General features: G+C 53.0%; 10 protein-coding genes across 10 annotated transcripts; 5 read left to right on the top strand and 5 right to left on the bottom strand.

Moving 5' to 3' along the window:
- Positions 1–244: 244 nt before the first annotated feature.
- Positions 245–1,150, top strand: J4E84_005948 (uncharacterized protein; the record flags this gene model as incomplete). Its single annotated transcript, XM_049388540.1, has 1 exon — positions 245–1,150. One exon carries the CDS (start codon positions 245–247, stop codon positions 1,148–1,150), a length of 906 nt encoding a protein of 301 aa, XP_049243439.1.
- Positions 1,151–1,634: 484 nt separating this feature from the next.
- Positions 1,635–3,319, bottom strand: J4E84_005947 (uncharacterized protein; the record flags this gene model as incomplete). Its single annotated transcript, XM_049388539.1, has 5 exons — positions 1,635–2,163; positions 2,213–2,473; positions 2,534–2,890; positions 2,960–3,084; positions 3,134–3,319. The coding sequence occupies 5 exons, from the start codon at positions 3,317–3,319 to the stop codon at positions 1,635–1,637; spliced, it is 1,458 nt and encodes a 485-aa protein (XP_049243438.1).
- A 756-nt stretch (positions 3,320–4,075) lies between these two features.
- J4E84_005946 (uncharacterized protein) lies at positions 4,076–5,584 on the bottom strand (the record flags this gene model as incomplete). The annotated part of the gene is made up of 4 exons (XM_049388538.1): positions 4,076–4,388; positions 4,441–5,250; positions 5,318–5,398; positions 5,523–5,584. The coding sequence occupies 4 exons, from the start codon at positions 5,582–5,584 to the stop codon at positions 4,076–4,078; spliced, it is 1,266 nt and encodes a 421-aa protein (XP_049243437.1).
- Positions 5,585–7,063: 1,479 nt separating this feature from the next.
- J4E84_005945 (uncharacterized protein) lies at positions 7,064–8,548 on the bottom strand (the record flags this gene model as incomplete). The annotated part of the gene is made up of 2 exons (XM_049388537.1): positions 7,064–8,431; positions 8,486–8,548. 2 exons carry the CDS (start codon positions 8,546–8,548, stop codon positions 7,064–7,066), a joined length of 1,431 nt encoding a protein of 476 aa, XP_049243436.1.
- Positions 8,549–10,524: 1,976 nt separating this feature from the next.
- On the top strand, positions 10,525–11,766 carry J4E84_005944 (uncharacterized protein; the record flags this gene model as incomplete). The annotated part of the gene is made up of 1 exon (XM_049388536.1): positions 10,525–11,766. The coding sequence occupies one exon, from the start codon at positions 10,525–10,527 to the stop codon at positions 11,764–11,766; it is 1,242 nt and encodes a 413-aa protein (XP_049243435.1).
- Positions 11,767–12,334: 568 nt separating this feature from the next.
- J4E84_005943 (uncharacterized protein) lies at positions 12,335–13,177 on the top strand (the record flags this gene model as incomplete). The annotated part of the gene is made up of 2 exons (XM_049388535.1): positions 12,335–12,365; positions 12,423–13,177. The coding sequence occupies 2 exons, from the start codon at positions 12,335–12,337 to the stop codon at positions 13,175–13,177; spliced, it is 786 nt and encodes a 261-aa protein (XP_049243434.1).
- A 382-nt stretch (positions 13,178–13,559) lies between these two features.
- On the top strand, positions 13,560–14,271 carry J4E84_005942 (uncharacterized protein; the record flags this gene model as incomplete). Its single annotated transcript, XM_049388534.1, has 2 exons — positions 13,560–13,566; positions 13,619–14,271. 2 exons carry the CDS (start codon positions 13,560–13,562, stop codon positions 14,269–14,271), a joined length of 660 nt encoding a protein of 219 aa, XP_049243433.1.
- Positions 14,272–14,492: 221 nt separating this feature from the next.
- Positions 14,493–16,332, bottom strand: J4E84_005941 (uncharacterized protein; the record flags this gene model as incomplete). Its single annotated transcript, XM_049388533.1, has 4 exons — positions 14,493–15,049; positions 15,099–16,093; positions 16,155–16,200; positions 16,272–16,332. The coding sequence occupies 4 exons, from the start codon at positions 16,330–16,332 to the stop codon at positions 14,493–14,495; spliced, it is 1,659 nt and encodes a 552-aa protein (XP_049243432.1).
- Positions 16,333–20,116: 3,784 nt separating this feature from the next.
- On the top strand, positions 20,117–20,843 carry J4E84_005940 (uncharacterized protein; the record flags this gene model as incomplete). The annotated part of the gene is made up of 3 exons (XM_049388532.1): positions 20,117–20,445; positions 20,596–20,700; positions 20,750–20,843. 3 exons carry the CDS (start codon positions 20,117–20,119, stop codon positions 20,841–20,843), a joined length of 528 nt encoding a protein of 175 aa, XP_049243431.1.
- A 2,550-nt stretch (positions 20,844–23,393) lies between these two features.
- On the bottom strand, positions 23,394–25,266 carry J4E84_005939 (uncharacterized protein; the record flags this gene model as incomplete). The annotated part of the gene is made up of 3 exons (XM_049388531.1): positions 23,394–24,439; positions 24,492–25,084; positions 25,130–25,266. 3 exons carry the CDS (start codon positions 25,264–25,266, stop codon positions 23,394–23,396), a joined length of 1,776 nt encoding a protein of 591 aa, XP_049243430.1.
- Between the last annotated feature and the right edge of the window lie 474 nt (positions 25,267–25,740).

The following is a 25,740-nucleotide window of genomic DNA, read 5'->3' as shown; positions in this document are numbered from 1 at the left end:
GTGACCGCCGAAGGTGAGAGTACAGGTTGAGTACAACAATCCCTAGATACTATGTTTGCTAGTAAAACAAGACTTTGCAATCCAGCTATTTGAGGTACATTCAGATCCTCCGGGGCTCTCTTTCTATCCTCCATTCGACTAAGCCTACAGCTACCAGGTACTACCAAAATCTTACCAAGTCGGACTGCAATAATCAACAAAAGTACGGTCGACCAGACTACCACCAGCACAACTCGTCCCCAATATGTCTTCCAAGGATATGTCATTCGCAAAGGCATTTGACGAGCTCTTGCCACTCGAGATCAAGCAGATAATCTTCAAATGGGCAGCGAGCGACAACAGCAGCGAGATCCAGATCAGGCTTTTGCACGATAACGGAGACCGGCTTCATGCACCAGCAGTCGACCTGCTCACGAAGTTGAAGGACCAGTACTCAGCCAAGGCGTACAATCAGGCCTTGGAGTATCTTACAGGACCAATTTTTCGGTGGGCCTTCAGCAGCGATACACAGCCACATCGATACCTTCTCCGTGCTTTCCGAAACTCGGTCCCAATGGAAGTTCGACAGCGGATCAAGCATGCCTATCTGCCTCGGGTCACCGTGTATGGTCTCATCAATCCTGCGACTCAGTCCACAAGCTTCGAGAACCTGGGATTGGCGGAACCGTCTATACCGAGGCCCTACTCTGATTACTTCACACGTCTAGGCGCTACGACATCGTCGACATCCTTTGATAGGCTCTTGATAATTATGCAAATCAAGAAGGACATCGCAGGAGGTATGCAGCTGCTACCCATTACGCTGCCTTCGCTCACGAAACTGGATCTCCGTCTCGACATCATTGACTGCTTGCAAAGAAACCCAGAAGACGCCATAAAGTTTGAAGCCACTTGCTTGGTTGATTGGATGAATCTGCTTCAGAGTGGACCGCTTCCGGGTGGGTTTGGAGCACTTGCAAACCTCGTAGGGATCGCCAACCTCGATATTCGCATTATCTGGGATGACTTCCTTGACAAGAAACGGAATTTCGCAGGCAGATGCAGTGGGGAGATTGAGAAAAGGGCCCACGACATGCTTATGGAGGCGTTATGTCTAAGTCTTCCTGCTGCGAGGAGCATTGTCGGCCATTCAGACAGTTCTTTCGTCTGACCGGTAGCCTCTGCTTCACTTGGATGCATTGATCACGGCTTGGAGATCAGGTTTCCCTTCCTTAGCGCCTCACGTGGAGAAATGCGAAATAGGTTACCTGTCTGGCCATCCCAGTTTTACGGACTGCAGGGCGAGATGCGAGCGCTGCAGCAGCTTAGCGGCCGACTGGGGCGGTATACGCCCTACAGTTTGGGTCAGCATTAAGCACCATCTCGGGCATAACTGCGACATTCCCGACGGCCTGCAATTGTGTTCCACTTCGTTGTCACCAGGGGACTCGAGTTAATGAAACATCAGCTAGCAACAGGGAAAGAACAACATGGTTCATTTTCATTTGAAGAGATGAGTGGCACAGCGAAGTATGTAGTTATCTCCAAATGTTCGTAGTTATTGGCCTATAACATACTCCGCGATATGCCAAACCGTCCCATCATATGCAAGCCAACGTCCGGTCTGTGACTTCCCCTCAAATCCAGCTACCCGCCTAGTATCCGTACAAGTTGACACGCTCATTCGTCGACGCCTTGAGCCTCTGGTTCTCCTTGATGAGCATCACGCGAATCGCCCAGGCACAAGCGATCGACAGCAGCGCGAATCCAGCAGATGCACCGAATCCAATTCCGTATCGAGGCTTGTCGGTGTCTGGCCAGAGATAAGCGCCGTAGATGTATCCGATCTGGCCTCCGACGTTCGTCATCGCCAACACGACAGCTTTCTTCTCTTTCGTCTGGCTGAGGGTCGAAGATGCCCAACCGATGATGACGGAGTTGACGGAATAGGCGCCCATGGGGAAAATGAAGCAGGCAACGTATCGGCCCGCCGTGTTCATCGTACTAGCAGCGATGACGAATCCGACAATGGCGACTAGCAGTCCACCAGTGATATGCCAGGTGCGCTCATGCATACGTCCTGAACTCCAGCCTGTAGCGATACCTGCCGCGCCGGCAAGCAGGAAGGGAGGGCAGGTCAGTAGGAGAGTAATTGTCGTGTTGAAACCGAGGGTCTTGATGACACTACCATCATTGTCAGCGAACTTTCCTGTGAGTGTTCGAATGTACTTACGTTGGGAAGAAAGAGTTGAACGAGCAAGCACTGAGATGGAAGTTCTGCATGAGACAGAACAGCCACGTCCTCTTGTCACGGCACGCCTGCCTCAGTCCCTCCATCATGCTGACAGGCTCGGTGGAATCGCCAACTCGGTCACGCTCCATACGTGCATGAGCGAGTTCGCGCTCCCGTGGGTTAAGCCAGCTCGTGGTGAGTGGGGTATTGGGAAGCATGAAGAAACCCCAGATGGCGACCAATGCGGTCACGGCTCCTTCGCTGTTGATGAGTTAGCGCGATGTATGTTCAGGCAAGAGAAGATAGACTTTCATGATGAACAGCCATCGCCATCCCGAGATACCTCTGGCGCCATCCAGTTGGAATACGCCGGCCGCGATCAATCCACTGAAGCCTGTAGCCAGAATCTGCGCACAGTATAGCAACGCGATACGTGTCGCCACTTCCTTCCTGGTGTAGAAGATTGAGAGCATGTACGTCGCTCCGGGGTAGAAGGGTGCCTCAGTAATACCCAGGAAGAACCGACATGCGACCAGTCCGCCGAAGTTCTGAACCAGCGCTGTGCAAGCTGATACGATGGCCCAGATGAACATCCAACTGCTCATGTAGATACCGGGACGTATCCTTGTTATAAGCATGTTACTAGGAATTTGCATAAGCACATATCCCACGAAGAGACTGCAAGAAGGTTAGCCTGTTCGTCACTATTGCTTCTCGAGTACGAGCGAGTTTCCGTGTAATACTAACATGCTAACACAAGTGTTGAACTGGACGCCAGACATTCCTAAATCCTCTTCGAGATTGTTCAACCGCGCCTGGGCGATGGCATTACGATCAACGTAGTTGAGGAAGTACATGACACATAATGTTGGCTGCGATAACATTAGCAGCCGTGTCTAGATCTACCATTGCAATACGTACCATCAATCTCCAGTCAATCTTCCTTACGAGCGCAATCTCTTCTGGGTCTGTCTTCGCCTCTGCGCCGGTATAGTCCACAGCACCAGCATGCTTATCTGGACCAAGCTCACTCTTGTCTTCCAAGTGCGCCACGATCGTGGGCTTCTCGTCTGTCGGCTCGACTACGGGTTGGCGTTTTGTATCCATTTTGGCTGAAACTTTCGAGCGTCTCTCTCGAAAAGGTCAACAGGTAGAACGTGCCGGCATGCAGAGGGCATGCGCTTTCCTTTTGAATGCATGATGGGTGGCATGGTATGTTCACACGCATGTTCCAATCAACTGCTTGGCGTGGTATTGGCACAGGATCTCACCAAGACTTTTCCCCGCACCGTGCTACAATATAGCAAACATGCGCGCTCCGCTTGTTCAGCCACTAAGCTTGGCCTGCAGATCTTATCGTAATATACGGTCAGAATGAACACTATCCAAGACTTCTCGGTCGCATTTTTGACGCCGATCAGCAGATTGTGGGTGGGATTCCTGGTTCTAGGTTCGCAAGCGGCGCCCTTTGGCTGGGAATCTGGGGAAGAACTGGAGCCGACAACGTGCTTTTTGTGGAGAGATAGCGAACTATTGGCGGCGTTGTTGTGCGCTGTCGCATAATGTGTTCCGTTGGCGGCTGGCGGTAAGTTCTCCAGCTGGGAGGTCATACCGGTCGGAAGCGGTGCAACGGTTGGCGGACGTCACGCGATCGCATGTCCCCGTGGTTCGCGGGACTTGCTTTTGTCACGTTGCAGAACATCTGAGCTCCGAATGCGCGCAAACGTAGTATTCTGGTATATAGCCCATCAATCAACTGAACAACGTGCGTTACCTTACTCGTGTAGATGCCCCCGTCTATCCAGGACTCTAGGTGTCACCCCAATTACCCGGAGGTTGATAAGTCACCGTCCCATTCCGCTCCTAACAAATACGGCCGAACTTATACTCTACCTGCCCGTTTCTAATTGCCGGAAAGACGCCAGCGTCGATAAGTCGGAATGCGTCCCATTCAGCCGCACCCTCCGTCTTGAAGTTCCACCAGAACCAGCCCTGAGTCTTGCTCTCGAAAGCGGCGATCTGGGCTTCAATGTAACGTCGGCTGTCGTCCTTGTAGGAGGCTGACCACCGTGATAGGTCGTTTTGCCAATCGCAAGATCCAATCCTGGAGCTGCCTGGGAGGGTTCCATCGTAGCGGGCGCCACGGTCGAAGCCGTTGAGGTACTTTGCGCAATCCCTAGTACACGTTAGTAGACGTCTCATAAACTGTAAGAATGCGGACTGCTCACGTCATAGCCGATGTCCACTCGCCAACAAACGTCCATTTGTCCGCACCGCCGATAGTCTGAGAGTTGCTGCAAGCGTAGCGTGCGTGGTCCATAGGTGACATGCGGAGGAGATTGCTGTCAAACACTTGATATTCGTGGTGGTCAACCGCGACGTTCACCGCGTTCGCATCCGAAGGAGTAAGGAAGGCGTTCCATGTGTTCGGAGGCTTGAACCCGTCGTGAATGATGACTGGGGTGTCGGAAACCTCACGAACCTGACCGTAACCATCGCGATAGAACTGCCTGGTCACGTCTTCGCTGATGCCAGTGTACAATGCGGGCTCGTTGAGCAGTTGGATACCGACAACGACGTCCTGATACTCAGTCCGAGCATACTTTTGCGAGATTGTCCGTAGAACTTGGACAGTCTGCTTTACGGTGTCGCCGCGTTGCCATCCAGGGTAGTCCATTCGTTGGCCGGAGTTGTCGAATCCGTTTTGAGAGCCTGGTGCACCATGGAGGTCGATGATGATCTTCAGCCCCAGACTTCGAGACCAGTCGATGGCAGCGTCGATGTAGACACTCGCACCGCTGACATACGGTGTACCAAAAGTGTCGTATGCCCAGAACCCGATGGGGATACGAACGACATTGAAGCCTGACTGCTTGATCTTGTTGAAGTCGTGCCATGATACGAACGAGTCCCAGTGCTTCCGTAGAATGCTTCCCGCCGCATCTCTGCCAAGCTTCTCGCCCAATGTGTATTCGTCAACGATGTCCCTCTGCGGACGGCCTTGATTCGCTCCATCAAAGATAGAAGGCGTAATCCAACTGCGTAGAGATAGTTAGCAACACAACTGGGTGGCGATTGGTGACGAAGACCTTCGGGAATACGTACGGTTCTAAGACCAACCATCCACCAATGTTAACACCACGAATCTTGTCAGACCCCCACTTGAAGTCGACACCGCGCTTCTCTCTTTAGATGGGTTAGCGGTTGCGTCATATGTGCGTTGGGACGAAAGGAGTGTCGAATGCGGAAGTGACTGCTCTATCACCGGAAAAGGAAAGACGTTCTCTTCCGCATCGTGCGCGTGACTTACGTTGGAGCTGCAATCGTGGCGGCGCATAGCGATAACGCAGTAAGTGCACGACTGATAATCATGTTGTCGGGTAGTATTGTTGGAAATCAAGGGTAGCAGTACGGGCTCTGAAGATGCGGTGGCGCTCAATCCAAATAAGATGTGATGGTATGTCTGTAGATGGGACCAAGTGAGTGCATTTAACAAGTTGCCGAGCGAACACTGTGGATGCGGCCAAGGTGGAGTTTGCGCGCTTTCCTGGAGGCAGCGAACTCGATGGAGTCGCGACTGCTGTGTTATGGCCATGTGACGGATATCCTCTAGTCCGAACTGGGCATCTAAGTTGGTAAGCCCACGGGTCTCCTGGGTTGTGATTGGTGTTGGACCCTCCGATCTAACTGGAAACGTAATCTGGGGGATTGTAGTGAACGTCTTCCCCCGGAGACGCGGATCGGGACAGAAAGCTACATGGATGACGACGCGGTCAGGAGGCGGGTTTGCTCAGCACGCCGAGGCGCATGTGACCCATTCACACGAATGAACGACCTACATTGCACTCAGATTCTGGTAGCGATGAACATTCTAAACTAGACATCTTGTAGTGCATACTCGCACATGAAATGTGACTGCCGTGGAGAAGCCTGAAGTAGAAAAATTTGCCGTGGAGTGATCATCAGCCATGGTGAAATTTGTAGCGGTGTGGGTAGTTGCTTGATTCTGAAACACCTGATCAAGTTGGACCCCTTCTAACGCACCAAGCGGCTTGTGGGATGCGAGCCTAAAGCGTTCGGAGTAAAGTTAGTACCGTGTGTTAGTACTCAGAGAGGCTGTTCCTGACGATCTTGGAACCTAAGATGCGTGGCATGGACCATCTGACCCCAGATCTGCAGACTAATCTTTTGGCAACCTATTACATCGTCGAAGGGGAATCGCAACACGCTCGCCTATCTCCATGCGTTGTTCCAGGCCGTCAGAGGGAACCTGTTGTCAAGCGGGGTTGCGGTGTTTGCTCCGCGCCTCCTATGTCTACTTCTCGGTGCATGACGTAGTGATGGCATTGTATAAGGCTCTCATTAGTGTTCTGATGCCAATGAACTCTGTTGCTGCAACTGCACTGGCGGTGCAAATCTTGGAAAGAGAGTTATAAAAGGGGTTTGATTGCACGCAGCATGCATCTTCCGGGTGAAGTGGCGATTGTACCTGGACGTGCAGTGATAGATTGGCCGGAGATGATGCAGGAGCAAATGCCATCGCCACATAGGAGAGATGGAACCCTATTTCGAAGACCCAATGAGGCGCTTGACAGCGAGATGCCGATGTAGCGATGCAGGCGGTGGCGAGCGGAGATGGACGTGTGGTGGAAGACAGAAGGGAGAGTGCGATCAAGGTGTGGCGTGGCGCCTCCCGGCCAGTTGCAGGGTCCAGGCGTCGGGCAACAATGGCAGTGGGGACGAAGCCGAGGCAATGACGCCATGTATCACGACTCACAACCTGCAGAGTGCAACCGACTAGATGTCTGTGTATGCGGCCGATGTTCGGAGAGACTATTCTATCGACCGTGTCTAGTTCTTTGCTAGCACCCATCCGCCCAGCCAGAGAAAACCCGGGACGGCAGTGACAGCAGACAGCGCGCCCAAGACGGCCGCCATAGTCCCCCAGCCGCTGTCCTCCACAAGAAACCCGGCCAACAGAGGTCCCGCCATGCAGCCGGCAGCGAACGCGGAGTTGTATAGTGCGTAAGCCTGCGCAAATGCACCGCCTTTGCCGAATCCTGGGCGTCCATCTGCGATCATCTTTCTTTCCTTGGCCTCAGCGACAGCCGATACCTCTGCCATGACCGGCGCGAACGTCATGCCGACAAAGAGCCCCGTGACCGCAAGTAACGCGCATAGCAGCACCTTGTCCTTCATCGTGTTCTCATCGACAAACCGGAGGCAGACGAGGGGAGGGCAACCCCCAAGAAAGCCCACGACAACCACATAGCGCCCTCCATATGTGTCACTCAACCAGCCCCACAACGGCGAGAGGAAACTCGGTATGACGATCGGAAGGAAAAGAAGTGCAGCGCCTGTCGAGGACCAGTTGAATGTGTTGGCGGCGTGGATGGCGAGGACAGAGTCGAAGGCTGTCAACAATGTTGCTTGAATGAGCGCACAGAATAGCGAAGCAAGCAGGCGTCGGGAATACAAGAGTGAAAGCACTGGAGGAAGCCGATCGCGCACACGTTGCCGAGGCGGACTTTCTTGTTGCGCTTCAGCAGACGCCGCGTCTCGCTGAGTTGTCGTCCTGGTAAGACCTAAGCTGTCGCTTCGACTTGCGATGGCGATGGAGCCTAATTCTTTGTCCTCTGAAGATGCGTCTCCCTCATCAGATGAGCGTCCCATGACCGTTGCGTCCCATCTCGCAGCCACCTTCTTCTCCACGAGCAACAGTCTGAGAATCACATCCAAGCCGACTAATGCATAGCACATGCCGAAGACGGCATTATAACCAGCCTTGTCATAGACTATGCCACCGAGTAGAGGCGATATGAGCATTCCGATAGACATGCCTATGGTCAGCCACCCAGCAGCAGTTGCGAGTCGTTCCTGGGGAACCGTATCAGCCAACAAGGCCAGGCCAACGACCCATACCACAGCTGCCGAAGCCCCCTGCAGGAGCCTTCCGACAATCAAAGCTCCAGTCGAGTTGCCAAGGTTCAGCAGGATTGTAGCTCCTAGGAGAACGAACAAGCCCATCAGAAGAGGAAAGCGACGCGTCGACCCGCGGTCCGCAAGCCATCCGCATATGGGCGAGAATGCAAGAAGAGCAGCGCCATATACAGCAACCAGTACCGAGACCCAGTATTGAACTTGGTCCTCCTCAATGTGACTACGCGAACGTATTGCGAATGGGATGACGGGTACAATGACGCCGTACAGAAACATGTCCTTCTTGAATCAGCTCTTGTTCTGCACCTAGCTACACCCGGATTAAAGACTTACTGTGAAGACGGCCAAAGACACAGTCCCGATAATGAAGGCATCCGAGCTTCTAACTTTGAGCATAACCGGTGGTTTGGATCCATGCTGCGTCAATGACGACAGCCATGAGGAAGTCGACATGCTGTTCTGTACTGCTATTGCTTGAGGCGCCGCGGAATCTATTTGTACAACAGTTCCCCTATGAGGACCCGGAGCAGTACCACGGTTCTCATGCGGCCCCTCATCTAAACGATCGTCCATGGATGCGAAGATTGCGGTACGACGATCACGTCCACACCATGCGTATTTATCCTCTCTGCTCTATCACTGACTATCAGCAATGCATATTGCTGCAATTCAAAAGATTGCAGGTCGATGATGGACGATGTGATGCGATGCAATGCAGTATTCGTGGCGTGTGTGTTGGTGCTCATGCAACGGCTCTCTTCGTGGCGTGATCCCAGCCTCGTTTTTGCCGCGGCCTTGACTAGCGTATTGCCTGCATGGGACCCCCCACCTCGAGACCTCTTCTCTACAAGCAGGACTCCAACTGTCTCGTCGCCCATATGGTGTCATTCAATTGCACTACCAACTGGCCTTTACTTTTCCATGAACGAGTAATGTCCGGCCATGTGTCGAATATCGTGGCAGCCACGGGAGAGCCATATCGCGCCACGTGCCTCAGGTGTGCGGAAGATAGATCATGCCGATGGAGAACGGACTGCAAGGTCATTTGCTCCGGACCAATCTACGAATGATTGCGATGCTTTTGCTGGTAGAGTGCCGACTCGTCTTGGAGCGCGTGTGAGCAGCCATGATGAACTGACCAGACTAGTCAGCGATGCAAGCGCAGGTTCATCGTATTGCCAGCTGGCACGTAGCGTATCTGTTGCGATGTGCGATACAAAACCTGCTTCTTTTGTCTTCATACTGGAAGACATGTGCTGGAGGAGCTTGAACCCCGTTAGAATGCTGGGGTGGACGTACCGCGACATTTCAGTCTCAGCCTCGCCAAGTGGGCATTTCTCTTGCCATTATATATCAATTTCCCGCACTCGGCATTGTCGGCATACTAAGCCTGGCGATATGATTCATGACATCACCGTTAGTCGGTTTCTTTGCTTCTTTCTGATCTCCTATCTGTATTGCCATCACAAGTCGCCGAACCTTTCCACCAACAGTCTTGCTTATTCCATCGGCACATCTTGAAAGCATGTACTTTGGCCCTGCCTTTGTGAATGTCTACCTGTGTTCTGTGATCTTCAATTAGGGGTGGTAACCAGACAGAATGCCTTCACGGTGACTAAAAGGATGCGTTGCGATAAAAGTTGGTCACCTCCCGGATTGCCTGGTCAAGCACTCACGTTCTTTCCTTAGCTGTCTCATATACATCGGACGTTTCTAGAAGGAAACATGGAAAGCAGCGCTCTGTAGTCGGGCGGTTTCATGAGTTAACTACCGACTTCACTTTCTACCGGTTCCATCTGTACCTAGCATTACCACCCGATCTCATGTACGCTCGAGGATCAAATGCCCATCCCCGTCAAAGAAGTACGAAACGAATGACTGGTAAGACTACATTGTCGTAAGAACTTGCAGACTTGCGTTTAGATAGTAACGACGATTTCAGCGCGCATGTTCATTTTACCCTTATATGAGGTGCGTTTTCGTAGAGGCCGGCCGAATTTGACTACCATGCTGATGGACCCAGCTCATCATTTTTACGAGCCATGCGATAGCTCTTCTACTCTAATTCACACCTCTCTCTTGGAGGCCCCTCATGGGAAGCGGGCTTGCCACCGTTATCTCATTGGTATTATGGGAGTTGTGAGTGACTCGTCGTCTACGGGTTGTCGCAGTACCGTGGTTATTCACTTGAAACTCCACTATTACGTCATATTGTGGCAGCCTGGACCTGCACTCGCTTCTCCTGTCTGAGAAAAGAAGGACATTAACGCACAGACACAGATGACCCTTGCTCACGCAGAGCCGCAGCAAACTGTCGCGTACAGCAACTCGTCCACTAAACCCTGACGCTCAACTCCCACGCCTCCAACAAGATGGTACGATTCAACCCTGCCACGCCTGTTCTAAGCACATGCGCACATCCCGTACCGACCACTCTTGCTTCCAGGCTCCCATCGCCGCAGCTCTGCCCATCATGCATGATAATTTCCCAAGCCCGAGACATCGAGGCTGTACAGGAACAGTTTGAATTGCGCGGTGGTCTTTTCCAGTCCAAAGAAGGCGGCAAAGGCGACCATGCGAGCCCTGGCCACAAGGCCGTCAGAAGAAACTGGCGCAGGGCAAAAATTGCACTGACCAATACTGTGGAATTGTTCGAAGACTTACTCAACGACACAAGTGTGCCAGTCCAGGACCTGACCAAGCTGAGAGAAGCGCTCAATATATGGAACTACAAGAAGGTCTTGCTGGGTAGAGTGCCGGGTCTAAGATACGTTGACGGTGCAGAAGAGGGAGAGCCGACCGAGTTGGAGAAGGAGGGCGCGCGTTTGTTGATGAAATGGTTGAGGATGGTGATCGAGAAAGAGATGGAAGAAGAGTGGAGAGACGAGGTAACATCCGTGTCCGCAACAGGATTGAACGAACCGCAGCAGGTGCTCACGATGCCGGAGTCAACTGAATTGGATCCGTTAGTGGAAGCTTTGCGCAGTCAGCCACCGGAGGCTCAGTGGATTTCAGCACCGGAACCGAAACCGAAAGAAAGTTTAGACGCATATCCCACAGCCACAGCAATAACTGCGACCCCGCTGGCATCCGAGCATAACTCCGCGGTCCCAAAATCGATCCTCAAGCGCCTACGCACTCGCACCATTCCAGGCAGCCAATCCGCCTCACCATCGCCTAAACGGGTCCGCACAACAGATTTGGTGACTATATCACCCGAGCATCATTACGTCGTCAATCCCTCGCCCTTTCAGCCGCTCTCTCGCACAGCAGTCGTGCTACCCCACGCCGACCACACACTTGCCGAAAACCATCGCGCGCGACCTAAGTTCCATCGCACAACTCCAGCCTACACACCCGGCGTATGGGCATCGGATGCTTTCAGCGAAAAGGTGAATACTAGTTTCCTTAGCATGTCGCGCGAGGATATGGAGAAGCAGTACGATGAGGATTCAGCAGAACAAGAGCAGGAGCAGATGTTGGCGGAAAAGCTGAAGGAGACGAGCAGAGGCTGGGTGGCGCTTTGGTGGGCGAACAAGGTCGCTCCGCACTTGGACCTGGAGAAGCTGAAGATGGAAATGCTAGCACGAAGTGGGGAGACGGAAGTGAGGTAGACCACCGCACTCGGTGTGCGAGAGTGTGCGAAGCTCTAGGCCGTGATTGCCGCTACGAAATCGAGGATTCGACCTTAACAATAACACTAGGGTGTCAGACTACTTGGATCGGGGTGAGCATTCTGGGAACTGTTTGAGACGCTTGTATACCCCTAGACATGATGAGTACGGGCGCGCGGTATTGACCGGTTTCTGGGGATCCGGTGCGCCTTCCAAGGTCTGCTTTCTTTTCGTTTAGATGACCTGGGGAGCGAAGCCGCCTAGCATTCGTTTCACATGCGAAAGCTCATAAAGCTGTCGAAGGATCGCTGGTGATGGAAGCGACATGTGATTCCAAGCATGAGCGAGGGAGCGCCATAGCGCCGTGTTGGACGCAAAGCTGGGGCGAGAAGATGGGGCAACGCGTCGTCGCGTCAGGCGTTCCTGCCGTAGCGCGAACACCCCAGTCGGGAAGATCTCCGCAGCTACGTCACAATGGCTTTTCTAGAAACCTTAAATATAAATACTTCCTCTCCATAATACATGCATCTCTATTGTAGCTGAGGCCACGACCTGAATCAACATCAATATGCCTGCTACACAACCCAGCGCGAATACAGGTGAGTTCATGGACGCCTCCAGCTAGCTTATTGTGACGCTCTAACCGATTCCACTAGCGCAGGAACGGAGCCGAGAGGAGAACAGCGAAGTGGAACTGGGAACAGAATCGGAAGCTGAGAGCTCAGGCGCAGAGGACACCGACGAAGAAGACCCCGAAGCGCTGCTCGAAGAAGTGAAAGCAGATCAAGCTAAAGAAGAAGAAAAAGTCAAGGCCGCCGCCGAAAAGCTTGGGGACGCAGAGCGCAAAGTAGGTGACATACGCGGAAAGTGGCATCTCTACTCCGCGCAATGGGTGGAAGACTATGCAAGCAAGGATGGCCAAGATCTCGAAGATAACGACTGGACCGACGGTGTGGGAAGCATCGAGTTTGGAAAGCACCTCATCGTCGAAGATTTTGGTCCCTATGCTGGCAATATGGGCATGCAACTCGAAATCTGGGGTGGGCCTGTAGACGCCCATGCGACCACGTTCAACAAACCGAAATATACATCCACGCTTCCCGAAAGCGTCCAGCTCTTCGATGAGGGTGAAGAAGACCAGATCTACGTCGAACTCAGGTTTCTCGGAGATGGCTACTTGGAGTTGCACATGGATGGTATCTACTTTGCTGGGATTCTGGTCCAAGATCGGAAAGCTGTGAAGCGCGCAGCCGAGGAATTCGATGACGAGTGGCGGAATTGCAAATATACCAGGCATACGCACCCGTCGAATATGCTGGCGGCGTTTGGAATGCCCGTTGACTTGGAAGACTCTGATTCTGGGAGCTTTGACGAGAGCGACGATGAGGACGATGACGAAGATGGAGAATGAGAAAGCATGCGATCTCCGAATCTGTATACACTTCAACCTTGCCATCTACGACTTTGTAATATATCCTTCTGGTTTTGCAGTGCGAGGATCTCTGATAGTGAATTCGACGTGTGATGACGACGTGGCGTCGGGCCGAACCCAATGCACTACTCTTGGTAGACCAAATACAATGCAACGCGTCTCGGCGCGACCCTCAACCCGACCTTGAGCATCACAGATTATCTCTCTCCACCAACGAATCTACTTCTTCCATCTGCGCATAGACCTGCATAGGCGAAGAATCGAACCGTAATCCGCTCCCTGGCGTGTCAAAACCAGAAGAGCTTTGTTCCGTCTCGGCATGGCGACGCAGCATAATCACGACGATCCGAGAGGGTTTGGCATGCATAGTGGTAAGGTGCCACGACTCTTGTTGAGATGAAAGCTTACACACTCTAAAAGAGACGCCGGTTGTAACGAACGAAGAAGAGTGCGAAGATGAAGAAACAGAAACGGACGAGGAAGAGGAATACTACGTATATCATCAAGAAGTTGCTGCCGAACACATGACCAAAGCAACCCGTTTCGAGGATCAAGCACAAGCTCTCAAGGAAAGACTACAAAATGGCGAGAAGATACCTCTGGGAGATATCAGCGGCAACTATACGCTTTACTCGTCTCAACATTTGGACATATATGCTCGAAACCCAGACCAGTGGTGGGAAAGGAGAGATAACATCGATGACTGGGAAGCCGGAAGCCTGAAAATCGGTAGGCAATACTTAGAGCCATTGTTGCCTAAAGGTGATAAAGAAATTGGTATCAAGCTCGATCTCATGGACGAACCGGAAGACGGGTTTTGGATGGACATCAGGAGCCCTCCGCAGTTCGCGTCACAAGACCCAGCTGGAACGTTTGCCTATGGCACTGTGGATGAGGCTGCCTTTGATTGTCAACTCATGTTCTTGGGTGAGGGTGTGTTGGAGCTCTGCTTTCCAGGCAAAAAATTGAGGTGCAAAGGATTGCCTGACTATGTGCGTTACGTTGGTGTCTGGGGTGCGATGGACGACTCGGATGAAGATTTTGATTATGATTCGGAACCTTTTGGATACTGAGCAAGAACGATGATAAGCCGGGGACTTGTTGCTGTGCTATTGGTAACTGCAAGAGCGAACAAGACCTTGCCGAAACGTATGGTTACCAGCATAGCGAAGTCCCGAATAGAAGAACTCGACGATGAGCCTTCAATGGCGTATTTTCATTAGCAACAAAGATCTTGTCATCGCGACGTATTCAAATCATTATCCCGCTCCCATTCTCAACGGCATCCCAGCGCCTATCTCAGCGGCCGTCCGTCTGTGACCTCTCCGTACGTCGGATCGTCGTACTCTCCAAAGCAAGCGAAGTCGTAATCCGCAAGCTCAATCTGCTTTTGCTGGATCTTCAGGAATGTCTCCATCTCGCACCATCCGTCGTCTCTATCACCACATTCCTTGTGACTACGACCCAGTGGAATAGTCCTCTGGTTGAGAATGAAATGAACGTAGCTCGTCGGCGGCCCGTCAAGATATATCTTCTCGTCCGTTCGGTTAGGGTTGACGGGCGCAGGTGCTTTGATGAGTTCGATGTCGAGACGACCAGCGAACGGCTGGAGATGCGAGAGGATGAATTCGCGGGGCGTCTTGATGTGGGTCGTGGGAAGTACTTCGCTGAACTGCGTGATGCCGAATGCAACGAGAATACTGATGATACCGGCGTCGTGGCTAAAGTCTAGGTTCAGGTTTTGATCGATGGGAAAGGTGACCGTGTTATTGTCAAGGGTCACGTTTATTTGGGCAGAAGGGGAGGTGATAACGTGGTGCTGCATGCGGGCGAGGACTTCCTCCACGTAGCCTGTGCAGTATTAGTATAGTGAGGTAGAAGAGGCATCGTCAATCCTTACCGATTCCAATAGCACGACCGACTGAAGAGCCAAATCCTGTGCCTGCCTGGAATGAAAGATCCAGGGCGTACTCGTAGCCCTCCCACTCTTCGTAGGTAAACAGGCCGCACCAGTGAGAGAAGCCAAGCGAAATTGTCTCGTACGAACACAAAGCTTGAGCGTTGTACGTATCGGTGATTGTCCAGTCAAGGTCACCGGTGATATTGCTTCTGAACCTCTGATGAGCATCATGAAGGTACACGCCGATCCATTCCATGAGCCCTTGTCGCGCCGTCGGCCAACTCGAATGGTTGCACTGCTTGTAGCCAGCAAGCGTATTGTTAAAGCCAGGCGCCTCAATTGCCAGCTCAAGCGTCGCATTTTGCGCCCAGCCTAGACCAAAGAAGCCCGCAAGGAAGTACTCCGCCGACTCGGTCATGCGTCGTTGGGTCGTACTCCGGACGATAACTTTGCTTCCGTTGTTGGGATATAAATGGCCATACTGGTAGTAGTGCAGAGTACCAGAAGTAAATAGCTCTTGCTTGCCATTGGGAACGAGGATCTCAGCACCCAGTAGGAACTGCCAATCGTTGAGGAACGAAAGGGGTCCGTGACCTGTGAATTTGCCAGCCGCGTCCGTGAGCTTCTTCCCTAGAGTCCGCTCTGCAGCTTCACCACTGACTTCGGGGTACCGACTTCCATGGCGATGGACCATGTTGAGCCATGTTACGTTGGTGCCAGGCGGTATAGAGTATTCGTTTACTCCGAAGCCTCGGGGATTAGGAAAGTAAGGGCTGATGTTTGCCATACTTTGGAATATGTTCTTGTTTTCCGCATTGCCAGCAATGGGGATTTGTGTTTCCAGAGGCGTATTTGGAATGTATGACACGCCGGCAAAAGGTGCTAGGTTTGTCTGCGCCATGAACGGTGCAGCGCCCGTCTTGGTAGGACCTTGGAAGTGTCCATCGTCCGTGACAAAGTAGTCTGGAACAGATGACTTTGTTGGTATTGCTGTGCTATTGTTAGTTGCTGCTTCAATCTGCTGGCCTAACCAGTAAGATTAGGGAGTACCGACACTTCACATCCTGTTCGCCTTGAAGAGGTACTTGAGCCCCAGATCGACCTGTTCATAATTAGTGACTGTTAATATAAGCCACAGCGACAGTAGGTGGCTAGTGGATGAGGCGTACGCACCGAGATTGGCCGGGCTAAACGAGTTGAGGAGCTGCAGCGAGAGCTCGAGGATGCCGTGCATGGTGGGGTAGCTGCGAGCTCTTACTCAGCAACGTGCAAAGTCCAGGTCTAATGAGGTAGGTGCGATGGACGTTCTGCAAACAAATCACCGCTTCACTACACGTCGCTGTCGCTACACTGGAGTTTTCGCGTCCAGATTGTTAAGAGACAGCTTGAGCTTGGGCCAGGCGTTGGAGTTGGCAGTGACGCAATGCCGAGGGCTGTCCAACACGGTATCCTGGACCATATCGCCCACATGGGCGTTTCGCATTCCGCTCACGCTCGAGAGTTGAGAAGTGTGTACTGCGGACGAACTGTTCTTCGTGCACCATGGTCATCTTTTGACTCATCACGCATAGGATACAAAAAGATGAATGCATGCGCCGTCGTGTACAACAGCATAGCCGCGAACAGCTGGGACGCATGGCAACTGATTGTTCCTGACTTTAAATCGCATTTACATGGTTGATGTACCTTCAGGGCTTGATATGAGGCGGGAAGGCTAGATGAGGGTGAGGCTTAATGCCGCGACACCAGATTGTCTCCACGAACCCTTATCTGAAGATTGCGGTCAACTACATTCACGCAACTGCAGATCGATCGCCGATTTCTCAGACCAATGTTCTCCGAAGATCGTTGATAAATGGCGATCAATAAGAGAATCTAAAGAGTTTGTCGGGACCTCGCGTCCGCGCTTTAGTTGCCTCATTAAGTTCTGATATGGTCTTGACTCCTCGGCCACGGAGATGGGCAACGATGATCTTCAGAAAACTATGTTTGTGGCCGCAGGGGATCCGGGGAATCCCCAACTGTCTGGTCTGGAACTGCCACATCCGAATCAAGTGGGGAAAGACTGCTAATCGATATGGCAGCGCTGCATACATATCTCTGGTGTCGGTGTGTTCAATGATCTACCTACACCGTGTCTGATGACTGTCTCTTCGAATGACGGTCACCTTTTATATCCAGTGAAGGGAAATTGGCGTTTCCAAAGTAGATATATATAGACCTCGCACACCGGAGTTGAAGGCAGTTTTCGTCCAGTGCACAGAGGCATCTGGATACTGTTTCTTCCAGAGGCCAGGTCTAATAGGTATATATCGTATGTTATAGGGACGCGTGGTTGTCGGAATCCACCATCGGCGAATTTATCGGTGTCTCGCGTCCAGCTCTTCATGCCCCGTGATGCATACCAGGCGTCCTTTGCGAGTTACATCACCACATCCCAGCGGCGTCACTCTGCAACACAAATCGCCGCACTGTCTCCGAATGCAGCCCTACCGGACATATAAACCGCAGCTCCACAATTGCTCGCACGCCGGCGCAACAGCGGCATGTTGTGACTTGGTTCGGCAGCGATTGATTACTGGGTTCGGCAGCCTTCCATGATCGAAGTGTCGTGATTGATGTCGCCTTGTTCTGAAATATCAAGTGAGGTGTCGGACCGATACAAGTGTATTGGTTGCGTGTACCAGGTGGACCCTGGACATCATGAGCATGACTCAGGTACCATCTGCTGGAGAACCACCGAAGAACGAAAAGTGGACACCCTACAGCGAATTGCCGGACCAGCGATGATGCAGAGACAACGGGAAGAGTGCTAGTAGCATGCAAACCGATTGATTGAGTGAAATAAGCGAGCTGTGGTGACCGTTTTGTTGAGTTGGAGATGTCGGAGATGTTGGAGACGTTGGAGTAGAAAGTTTTGCAGAAGGAAGTCAAAGCAAAGCAAAGCAAACGGTATCCCAGTGGAAGGACAGTGTGATGCAGTCACACTCCCATGCGAGTCGCGCAGAAATGTTAATTGTCATGATGTCTTGCAGGCGCGTCGGCCTGTCGCTCTCACGTTACAGAGCATGTGTGTCGCCTTGAAACCCCGTGCGGATCGTCGCCGACTGAAAACAGCAGTGGCACGCTGGCAAGGTATGTAGACGCGTGGTGAAGCATGCTGCGCAAGGCCGGACCGAATAAAGCAAAGATAGTAGTTGCAAGGCCGGCATCAGCCGGTCCTACTCGAATACCCGCGGGAAAATGACACTCGTTCCTCAGTCTTGCCCCAAGCAGCCGTGTTCCCGAAGGATCGTCGCGAGGCAGAACAGCGGTGACCTTTGGATGCTTCAGAAAGCTCACCCAGCGCAAGTCGCAACCTAGCGAGATGCGGATCGTACCGGCGAGGTGGAGCTATGCGCGCTGAAACAACTTATTGATAATGGGGAAGCGGTAGGCCACTCAGACGAATATGTTTTCTCACGTTGGAACGTCCAACGTCATGATCCTGGAGATCGCCGTTGTCCAATGCAGGAGAAGTACGGATTGGACAAAGTGCGACAGAGTCGCGGCGGAGGCGGGAAATGTTCCATGCACTTATGACAGAATCACGGCTGTCATATTGCACGAAAAGAAGCTCTTGGCCCGGCGCGCAAAGGTCGAATAGAAGCACCGTGAGCGGTTGCTCAGCGGCCAGGGTGACGTGCTGATCAAACGAGAATTTCGTCATTGGTCATGGCATAGTGCGGAGTCAACGCACACGAGATCTAGGGGTCTCTGGCGCTCGCGAGGGAGTGTGAGGGGCTGGAGACGAGGCTCGAAAAGGGCTTTTGTGTGTGCCGGGCGCTGGCTGTGTGCGTGCTGGTGGTGCCAACGGGCGAGGATTGGTGGCAACGGCAATCTACAAAATACCATGCAAGCCAAAATGGCAGGCCAACGCCGCCGCCGCAGGGTCCCCTTAGCCGATCTTATATATTTCTGGTGCGCAAGCTCGACGAAACGGATGGCTCACAAAGAGGGATCAGCAACCACGCCCAACACGAGCGGCTGGTGATGTGCGCATGGACAGCATGACCCGCAGTCAGTCGGTCTGTAACGCGTCGCTGTGCGCTGTGGGTACAATACCTAGGTAGTATGGGCGGAGACAGCGTGGTGGTGATGCACTGCTGTCTGGGTGCACGCAGCGATGAGGCTGCCCGCTCGCATCGTGACTTTCAACGTTGGACGCAGGCACCGTCGTCGCCGCGCCCAGCACACGCGCAGAGACGTCAGCGACGACGCCATTGGCGGTTGACGGAACCCACGGCAGTGTTCAGTGATGTCAGCCGCCCGCAACGCGCAGCCGTGCTCAGTGTGCGGTGGGACGTGGCGGAATGGGGCAAGTGATCAGCTCTCCCATGTCTCACAGCGGCCGGCGACGTCATGCACCGCTTTCGGCCTTCATCATGACCTCTGCAGTCGCAGCAACGTCTTCAACCCCCTCGCCCGCGCACGCCCTGAATCACGCCGACAACACGGTCCACGCTGCGCTCATCCACTGCCCGCACCACATTCGCCAACACGCCCCAGTTGCCCTCTCGCAGGCCTGGCAATAGCTGTTCGGCCATCGCAGCGCTAATTGACCGCTTCTAATCATCCGCGCCTCTGGTGGGTGCTTTTGCCCTTGCCGATCAGCAACGCAAACCTTGCCTGCGTGTCGACAACAAAACACAGTCACAGTCGTCTCGTGAGTACACGCCGCTGGTAGCCATACGAGAGCGCTATTGCCTGCTGCCGCCGCCGCCACCCCGAGCTGTCACCTAGGAGCGCTCGCTGCGTGCACATTCGACGCCCGCGCGCAGGGATCCTCGTCTCGGGAGACCCTGAAGCATTATCTGGCTTAGCGCGGACAGGGGCCCACCCACTCTAACATCCTTCCACATCAACCGTGTGGCTTTATCTTGGCCTGAATCCACCCACGGCATACTCTTGCCGACGCTCGCCCACCTGGCTCCATCCCTAACCTACACTCTGAGAGCCGCACTATACTGTCTCGTGCCATGAACCCGCACATTTCCATCACCTCCTACCCGTCTACTTCAACGCAAGACGACCGCCGCCCCTCCTACCCCGACGACATGTCGACTTCCTCCTCCAACTCTTCCATCAGCGACCAGGAGATGAAGAACGACCCCACACTACAGGCCCGGCCCAGGCTAGGGAGCAGAAAGTCGAGCGGCACCATCATAATACCCCGCGACAGCCCCAACGTCGAGATGAAGGAGGAAGAGGAGGAATACGACGACGGCGATGCGCGCACCATGAGCCCTCGCCGGAGTAGCGAAGAGATTGAGAAGATGGGCCAGGATGCTCGCCAAGCTCTGATAGAGTAAGTAACTCAACCCTGCATCTCCACGTACGTGGCATGCAACGCTGCGACCCCCCTCGGTGTCGCTGTCGCCCACTGTGCTACCTCTCTCGTTTGTGTGCGCGTTTTTGACTTTCGTCCCAGCCCTTACCAGACTAACCGTTTCGCTAGACAAGCAAAAGCCCTCCAAGCCAGCCTCATGCAGATTGTCGACCGCGTCGAAGTCGTCAAGAACGAACACGAGAAGCTCGAGGGCGGCAACAAGTTTCTCCAATCGTACGTACCTCCCGCATCTCCATTGTGACGACTGGCTAACGGCTCGCAGATATATTGGCGAGCTGATGCAGACCAGCAAGCTCACCTCCACGGGCGCTGGCAAAGCGTCCAAAGTCAAGGGCAAGGGCAGGGTTATCAAATAACAATCAGTCCTCGTACTCGTACCCACAGGCGCTGTGAGCCTCCACTACGTCGGCATTCCTCCCAGGCCCCGACTCATCATGGACGCCACTCGGCTCTCGAACCCCTACTACCACGCAATCATGATGGTCTACTGTCTCACATACTGATCATCACCACCTCCTTCCAATACACGAAACACGCACGTTGATACCGCGTTTATGAGCATCTGCATAGCGGCACAGGATTGGGGAACCGGCGTTCGTCATTACACTTCGATTCAGCATACAGCTTCTGTCTTACCACCCTTCCGACAACCATTTGAACTCGGCACCGCTGGCTCAGTGTTGTCGCACTCGATTTTGCGATTATACCACGGCACATTGCGCCCTTGACCATTGGGTTTTACATTACAATAACTTTACACTTTCACCCGACCACTTTACGGGGCCATGGCGACTACGGTGTTATAGGAGTTCCTGTTTGTTTCCATTCTATACCATGGCAGGATTCTGTACGGTACCCAAGCCCCCTTTGTTTTTGCTACCAATGGAAGAGTTGAATCAACCTCTTCCAGCCTATAGCTGAAGTATCGGTGCTTTGTCTGATACTCGGCGCTATGTAAGGCTTCATCTTATTTGAGAGAAAATTAGAAGTAACATGGTTTGCACGAGCGAATAAGCACAATGGTTATTCATGCACAGAACCGTCGCACAACCGTTTTGTTCCTGCCGCCCAACATTGCCATCATCATCTTCCAATGTAGATGACAACTCCATGACTGCATGTGTGCCAGTGCATGTATGCCCAATCTAGCATCGAAACAGGCAGGACCCTGCATGCCCATGCCAGATACGGTGAGTTGCGTAGCAGATGACCCGTCCAAGGCTCCACGAAGGAACATGACAAGGCTGCCGCAACGCAAGAAAAACTGTTCGAGCAGACCCGCACCGCTGCCCCTCTCTTTGTCGGACCATGCTCCAACCCAAAGCACGCAAGACAAGGAAAACTGACAGCCGCCACACTAAGCTTGACTGAACTAAGAAAACCACGCAGACAACACCCACCTCGCTGGTAACGCACGCCCGTCTCCGCTCTCCGTTGTTCCTACTTTGACGCTTTCTTGTTTCTCTCCGCTTGCATCCAAGCGAAAGCGATCGGAATGCCCACGATGAACTAAAGCACCAAAGAAGTCTATTCCATCACGCGCAAATCTAACGACTCATGCTGTTTTTTTCTTCTCTTGCGCCTCTCGCTTGCTTGCCTACGTTCCGCTTTAGCGCGTGGGCGCCCACGCGATGCAATCATCAATCATACATAAGCCTCTAGTGTGCGATTCGCCGTTGCAACGTCGTGTCACAGATCTCATGTGTCTGACTTGTGCGCTAAGCCCACGCTGCGGTAATGCAGGTGCACTCCACTCTGCTCTGCCGTGGGAAGGCTCACATGTGCATCCATCGCACTTGCCGAGTTGTTACCGGAAGGAAGGACGCAAGGCAAGTGCAAGGTGGAGGAAGGTTATGGGAATAAATCTTGAAACTCTCTACCATGCTCGACTCGGGTGTTGGTCCGCAGCGTCTTGCATGCCATGATTGGTGCGGAACCCGTCGAGGGAAATGGGAGATTAAGGTGCGGATATTATGATTCGTGGGGGCGAAATTGGCCGCCTTGCGCTTGGGGAGGGGGTTCCGCGACATCAACTTAGCAAGCGAGATGGGTGGGAGTGCTAGTTGCTATCGATAATATTGGGATTGACAAGCTCATGAGCTCAAGCCAAAGGTAGGCCATCGCGCTCGGTGGGCACACTGTATTGTTGTTGTTGTTCATCTTCGGTATCGGTGCGGTGAGGGGAACACGCCGACGATCTTTATCAGCCTTGCATCACGACTTCCCCATCTTGCCCTGGTACTCCGACGACACGCAAATACCACGATAACAACCGCTCACATGCGCCGGCATTCATGTCAATCTCGGTATTGTGCTTGCGGAGCTGAACACGTATGCTTCCATGGAGCTCTCGAAACTTTCCACTTTGGTCTCGTCGACTTCCTCTTCTGTAGATCTGAGCAGGGCGCTACTGACCCGCAGTTGACACGGCCTCCTGCAGTCGCCAACGGGTTGTTGCAGATGAAGTGTGGTGACTAGGTGTACGTGTCCGCACATGAGCTTGTCTGGTCATCGTCTGATCCACGATGCTGTATATGCATGGTCCGAGTCATTTCCCTCCGATCCGGGCATTGGAGACTTGTACCTACCTTTGACTGATGTAAAAAGTGGTAATGGAGTATGCCACATCGTCGATGCCTTGGATGCTACACCCGCACCGAAGCCGGAATTTCCACACATAGGCTGCGGCAAGATATCGGTTGACCATATCGCGAACTTGAAAATCTTCTTGATCCTTTCGTCCACCAGACTTCTTGACTGCTAGGCATCAGGGTAGTGTGAATTCACGCCCATATTCTAGTATACCAAGCATCAACACCGGCTACTGGAGGCAGTGAGATAATCACAATAATTCCTTGGATCAGTGAGATAGAGTACCGTCAGAACCGGTGTTTATTCACACTCTCCTAAGCTTTCATGACATCCACCCATCCTTCTGGCATGACCTTCCCACCCTTATATCCATTAAGCAGCCACTGCTCTCCATCAAACCCAAACTCAATCAGCGCATCTTCACTTCCCCACTCTCCGTTCCCACTCAGCCCGATCGGGACCTTGCCAGTGCCCTTCACGCCGTCCACATATGCAATAGGGAATTGTATGCATGGGATCCCTGTGAAGTTCGCCAGCCAAACATACTCCATGTTCCTGATTTGCATATTGCCGTTCGTCACCCCATGTGAAAGTTCGGCTTCATCAATAGGCCAGCCCGCATTCGGCGTCGTAGGCGTGACAATTATGAGACCAGGATGTTTGCGGAAAAGGTCGGCAAGATGTTCCATGAGAACGTTCCGCAGACGCTGGGCTAAGAGGAAGTCAGTTGCTGGGGTTTGTTTCGCCACACTCATGAGAATCCTGTTGGCGGGTGTGAGGTCGTATATGGACGTCCTGTGTCCTGCTGCGCCTTCGGCCATGATAGTCATTGCGTGGGCAAGTTGACCCTCTGTCAGCAGCGGGATGCTGATATCAACAATTTGGTATCCCAGTTCTGACTCAAAGTACCGCAGGGCTGATTGACAGGCCTCCTGTACTGAAGGGTCTGCGCGGTCGATCCAGGCTTTGTATACACCTAGTACTTTGTTTCGAGGCCCAGTGTGCTTCTTGGGTGGGTTGAATTCTGATGAGGGGTATGTTGATGGGTCGGGCTGTGCAAGGACGCGGTATGCGATCTCGAGATCTGACATGTTGCTCGCGAGGGGCCCGCGAACGGTGACGGATTTCCCGGCGTCTGGCATGGGCGCGACGGAGACACGGGAGTGCGATGGCTTCAGACCATATAGACCACAGTAGTTGCTGGGAATTCGGACTGAGCCGCCTCCATCTGATCCAATAGCAAAGGGTATGAGGCCATGCCCTACTGCAGACGCAGCGCCTCCCGATGAGCCTCCTGGGTAGTATGAACTGTTGTATGGGTTCCGCGGTGTGCCCCAGTTAGGGTTGTTGTTTGTGGTATCTAGACCAGTCAGTATCTTCCATGAAAACACAGAACCGACGCTTCCACTCACCCATTCCCATCTCATGCATAGTCAGCGTGCCGACCAAGACCGCGCCTTCCTTCTCAAGCATCTTCGCACACCAGCTCGTTTCCTTATTTCCTCCATGGCTGTAGTCGTAAGTGGTGCCGACATAATGCTTGTATCCCGTGACCTTAAGGTCGTCCTTGACTCCGAACGGCACGCCATCCAGTATACCCAATGGCTGCCCCTGCTTGTACCGTTGCGTGGAGGCTTCAGCAGCTTGTCTAACCATGTCTACTTTGCTGTCCATGAAGGCTGTCGAATAGGGCGAGCGCTGTGCAACATCTCTGCGTATGAGGGGCAGCAGGTGTTCTACTACGTCGGTCGGTGTGAGTGTGCCGCTCGAGTAGGCATCGTGGAAGTCTTTGATCGAGTAGAATCGGTTGGAGGACGTGTGCGGGTACGATGCGCGAAAGTTGGATTTGTCGGTGTAGTTGAGGGGAGCATCGTCGGATTCAGGCAGCGGGATTACGGTGGGATCATAGCGCGGGTCGATGCCGTCGAGTTGCCTGCATTCTCGCAAGGAGCTGAAGCCGGCATTGCTCCACAGGATGCCAGGGACTAGCGGTACAGTCGCGACTCTGGAGCTGTTAGCTTGGTGACAAAAGAATGGTGGATTGACTAACAGGTTGGAAAGATAGTGCAGCAAGGCGCCCTTGACTACGGGGTTCTTTCCGGGCGGCGGGGCCTTGTATGGCGCGTCGTGAGGTTTGGGGCGCGGATAGTTGAAGAAGCGCGGGGATGTCTGGCTGCTTCCCGACATCTTGGCTGTGGCTGCACGGAACCAATGGCAAGTGAAGCTGAAGCGATATGCAATTGGGCCTTTGGTAACACTGGTAAACGCTTGTATGCTCCTCCACTGCCTTTATGCGGAATCTTGATAAGCCTCAAGTGCTCGGGATACTTGAAGCACTGCGCTAGCTTTCACATGCTACTAGTTGGGGTGTTTTGTCATCGCGCAAGCTCCCGAGGTCCAAGACGTCCGAAGGTCCCAACGTAAGCAACAACAGAAGAAGCTTTCCGAACAAGGTCCGATACTGATCAAAGAGCACATGAATTCAATCGTGTTTACTGTCTATTGCTGCTGAGCCATGTGCGAAAGCTGCGTCAGCACTGTAGCTCTCCTTCCTCCTCAAAACTAGTTACCACACCGCAACACCCAGGGGACAAAGATAAAATAGTCGTATGCGTGGCATCCACCAGCATAGAGCCCTTGAAACTTCAACTCTGAAGGTAT

The sequence above is a fragment of the Alternaria hordeiaustralica genome (genome assembly GCF_023758085.1).
Source record: "Alternaria hordeiaustralica strain BMP 2776 chromosome Unknown scaffold_11, whole genome shotgun sequence".
NCBI classification, from domain to species: Eukaryota; Fungi; Ascomycota; class Dothideomycetes; order Pleosporales; family Pleosporaceae; genus Alternaria; species Alternaria hordeiaustralica.
Note: the sequence above shows the minus strand (reverse complement) of the source record. Positions and strands in the feature narration are given on the sequence as shown.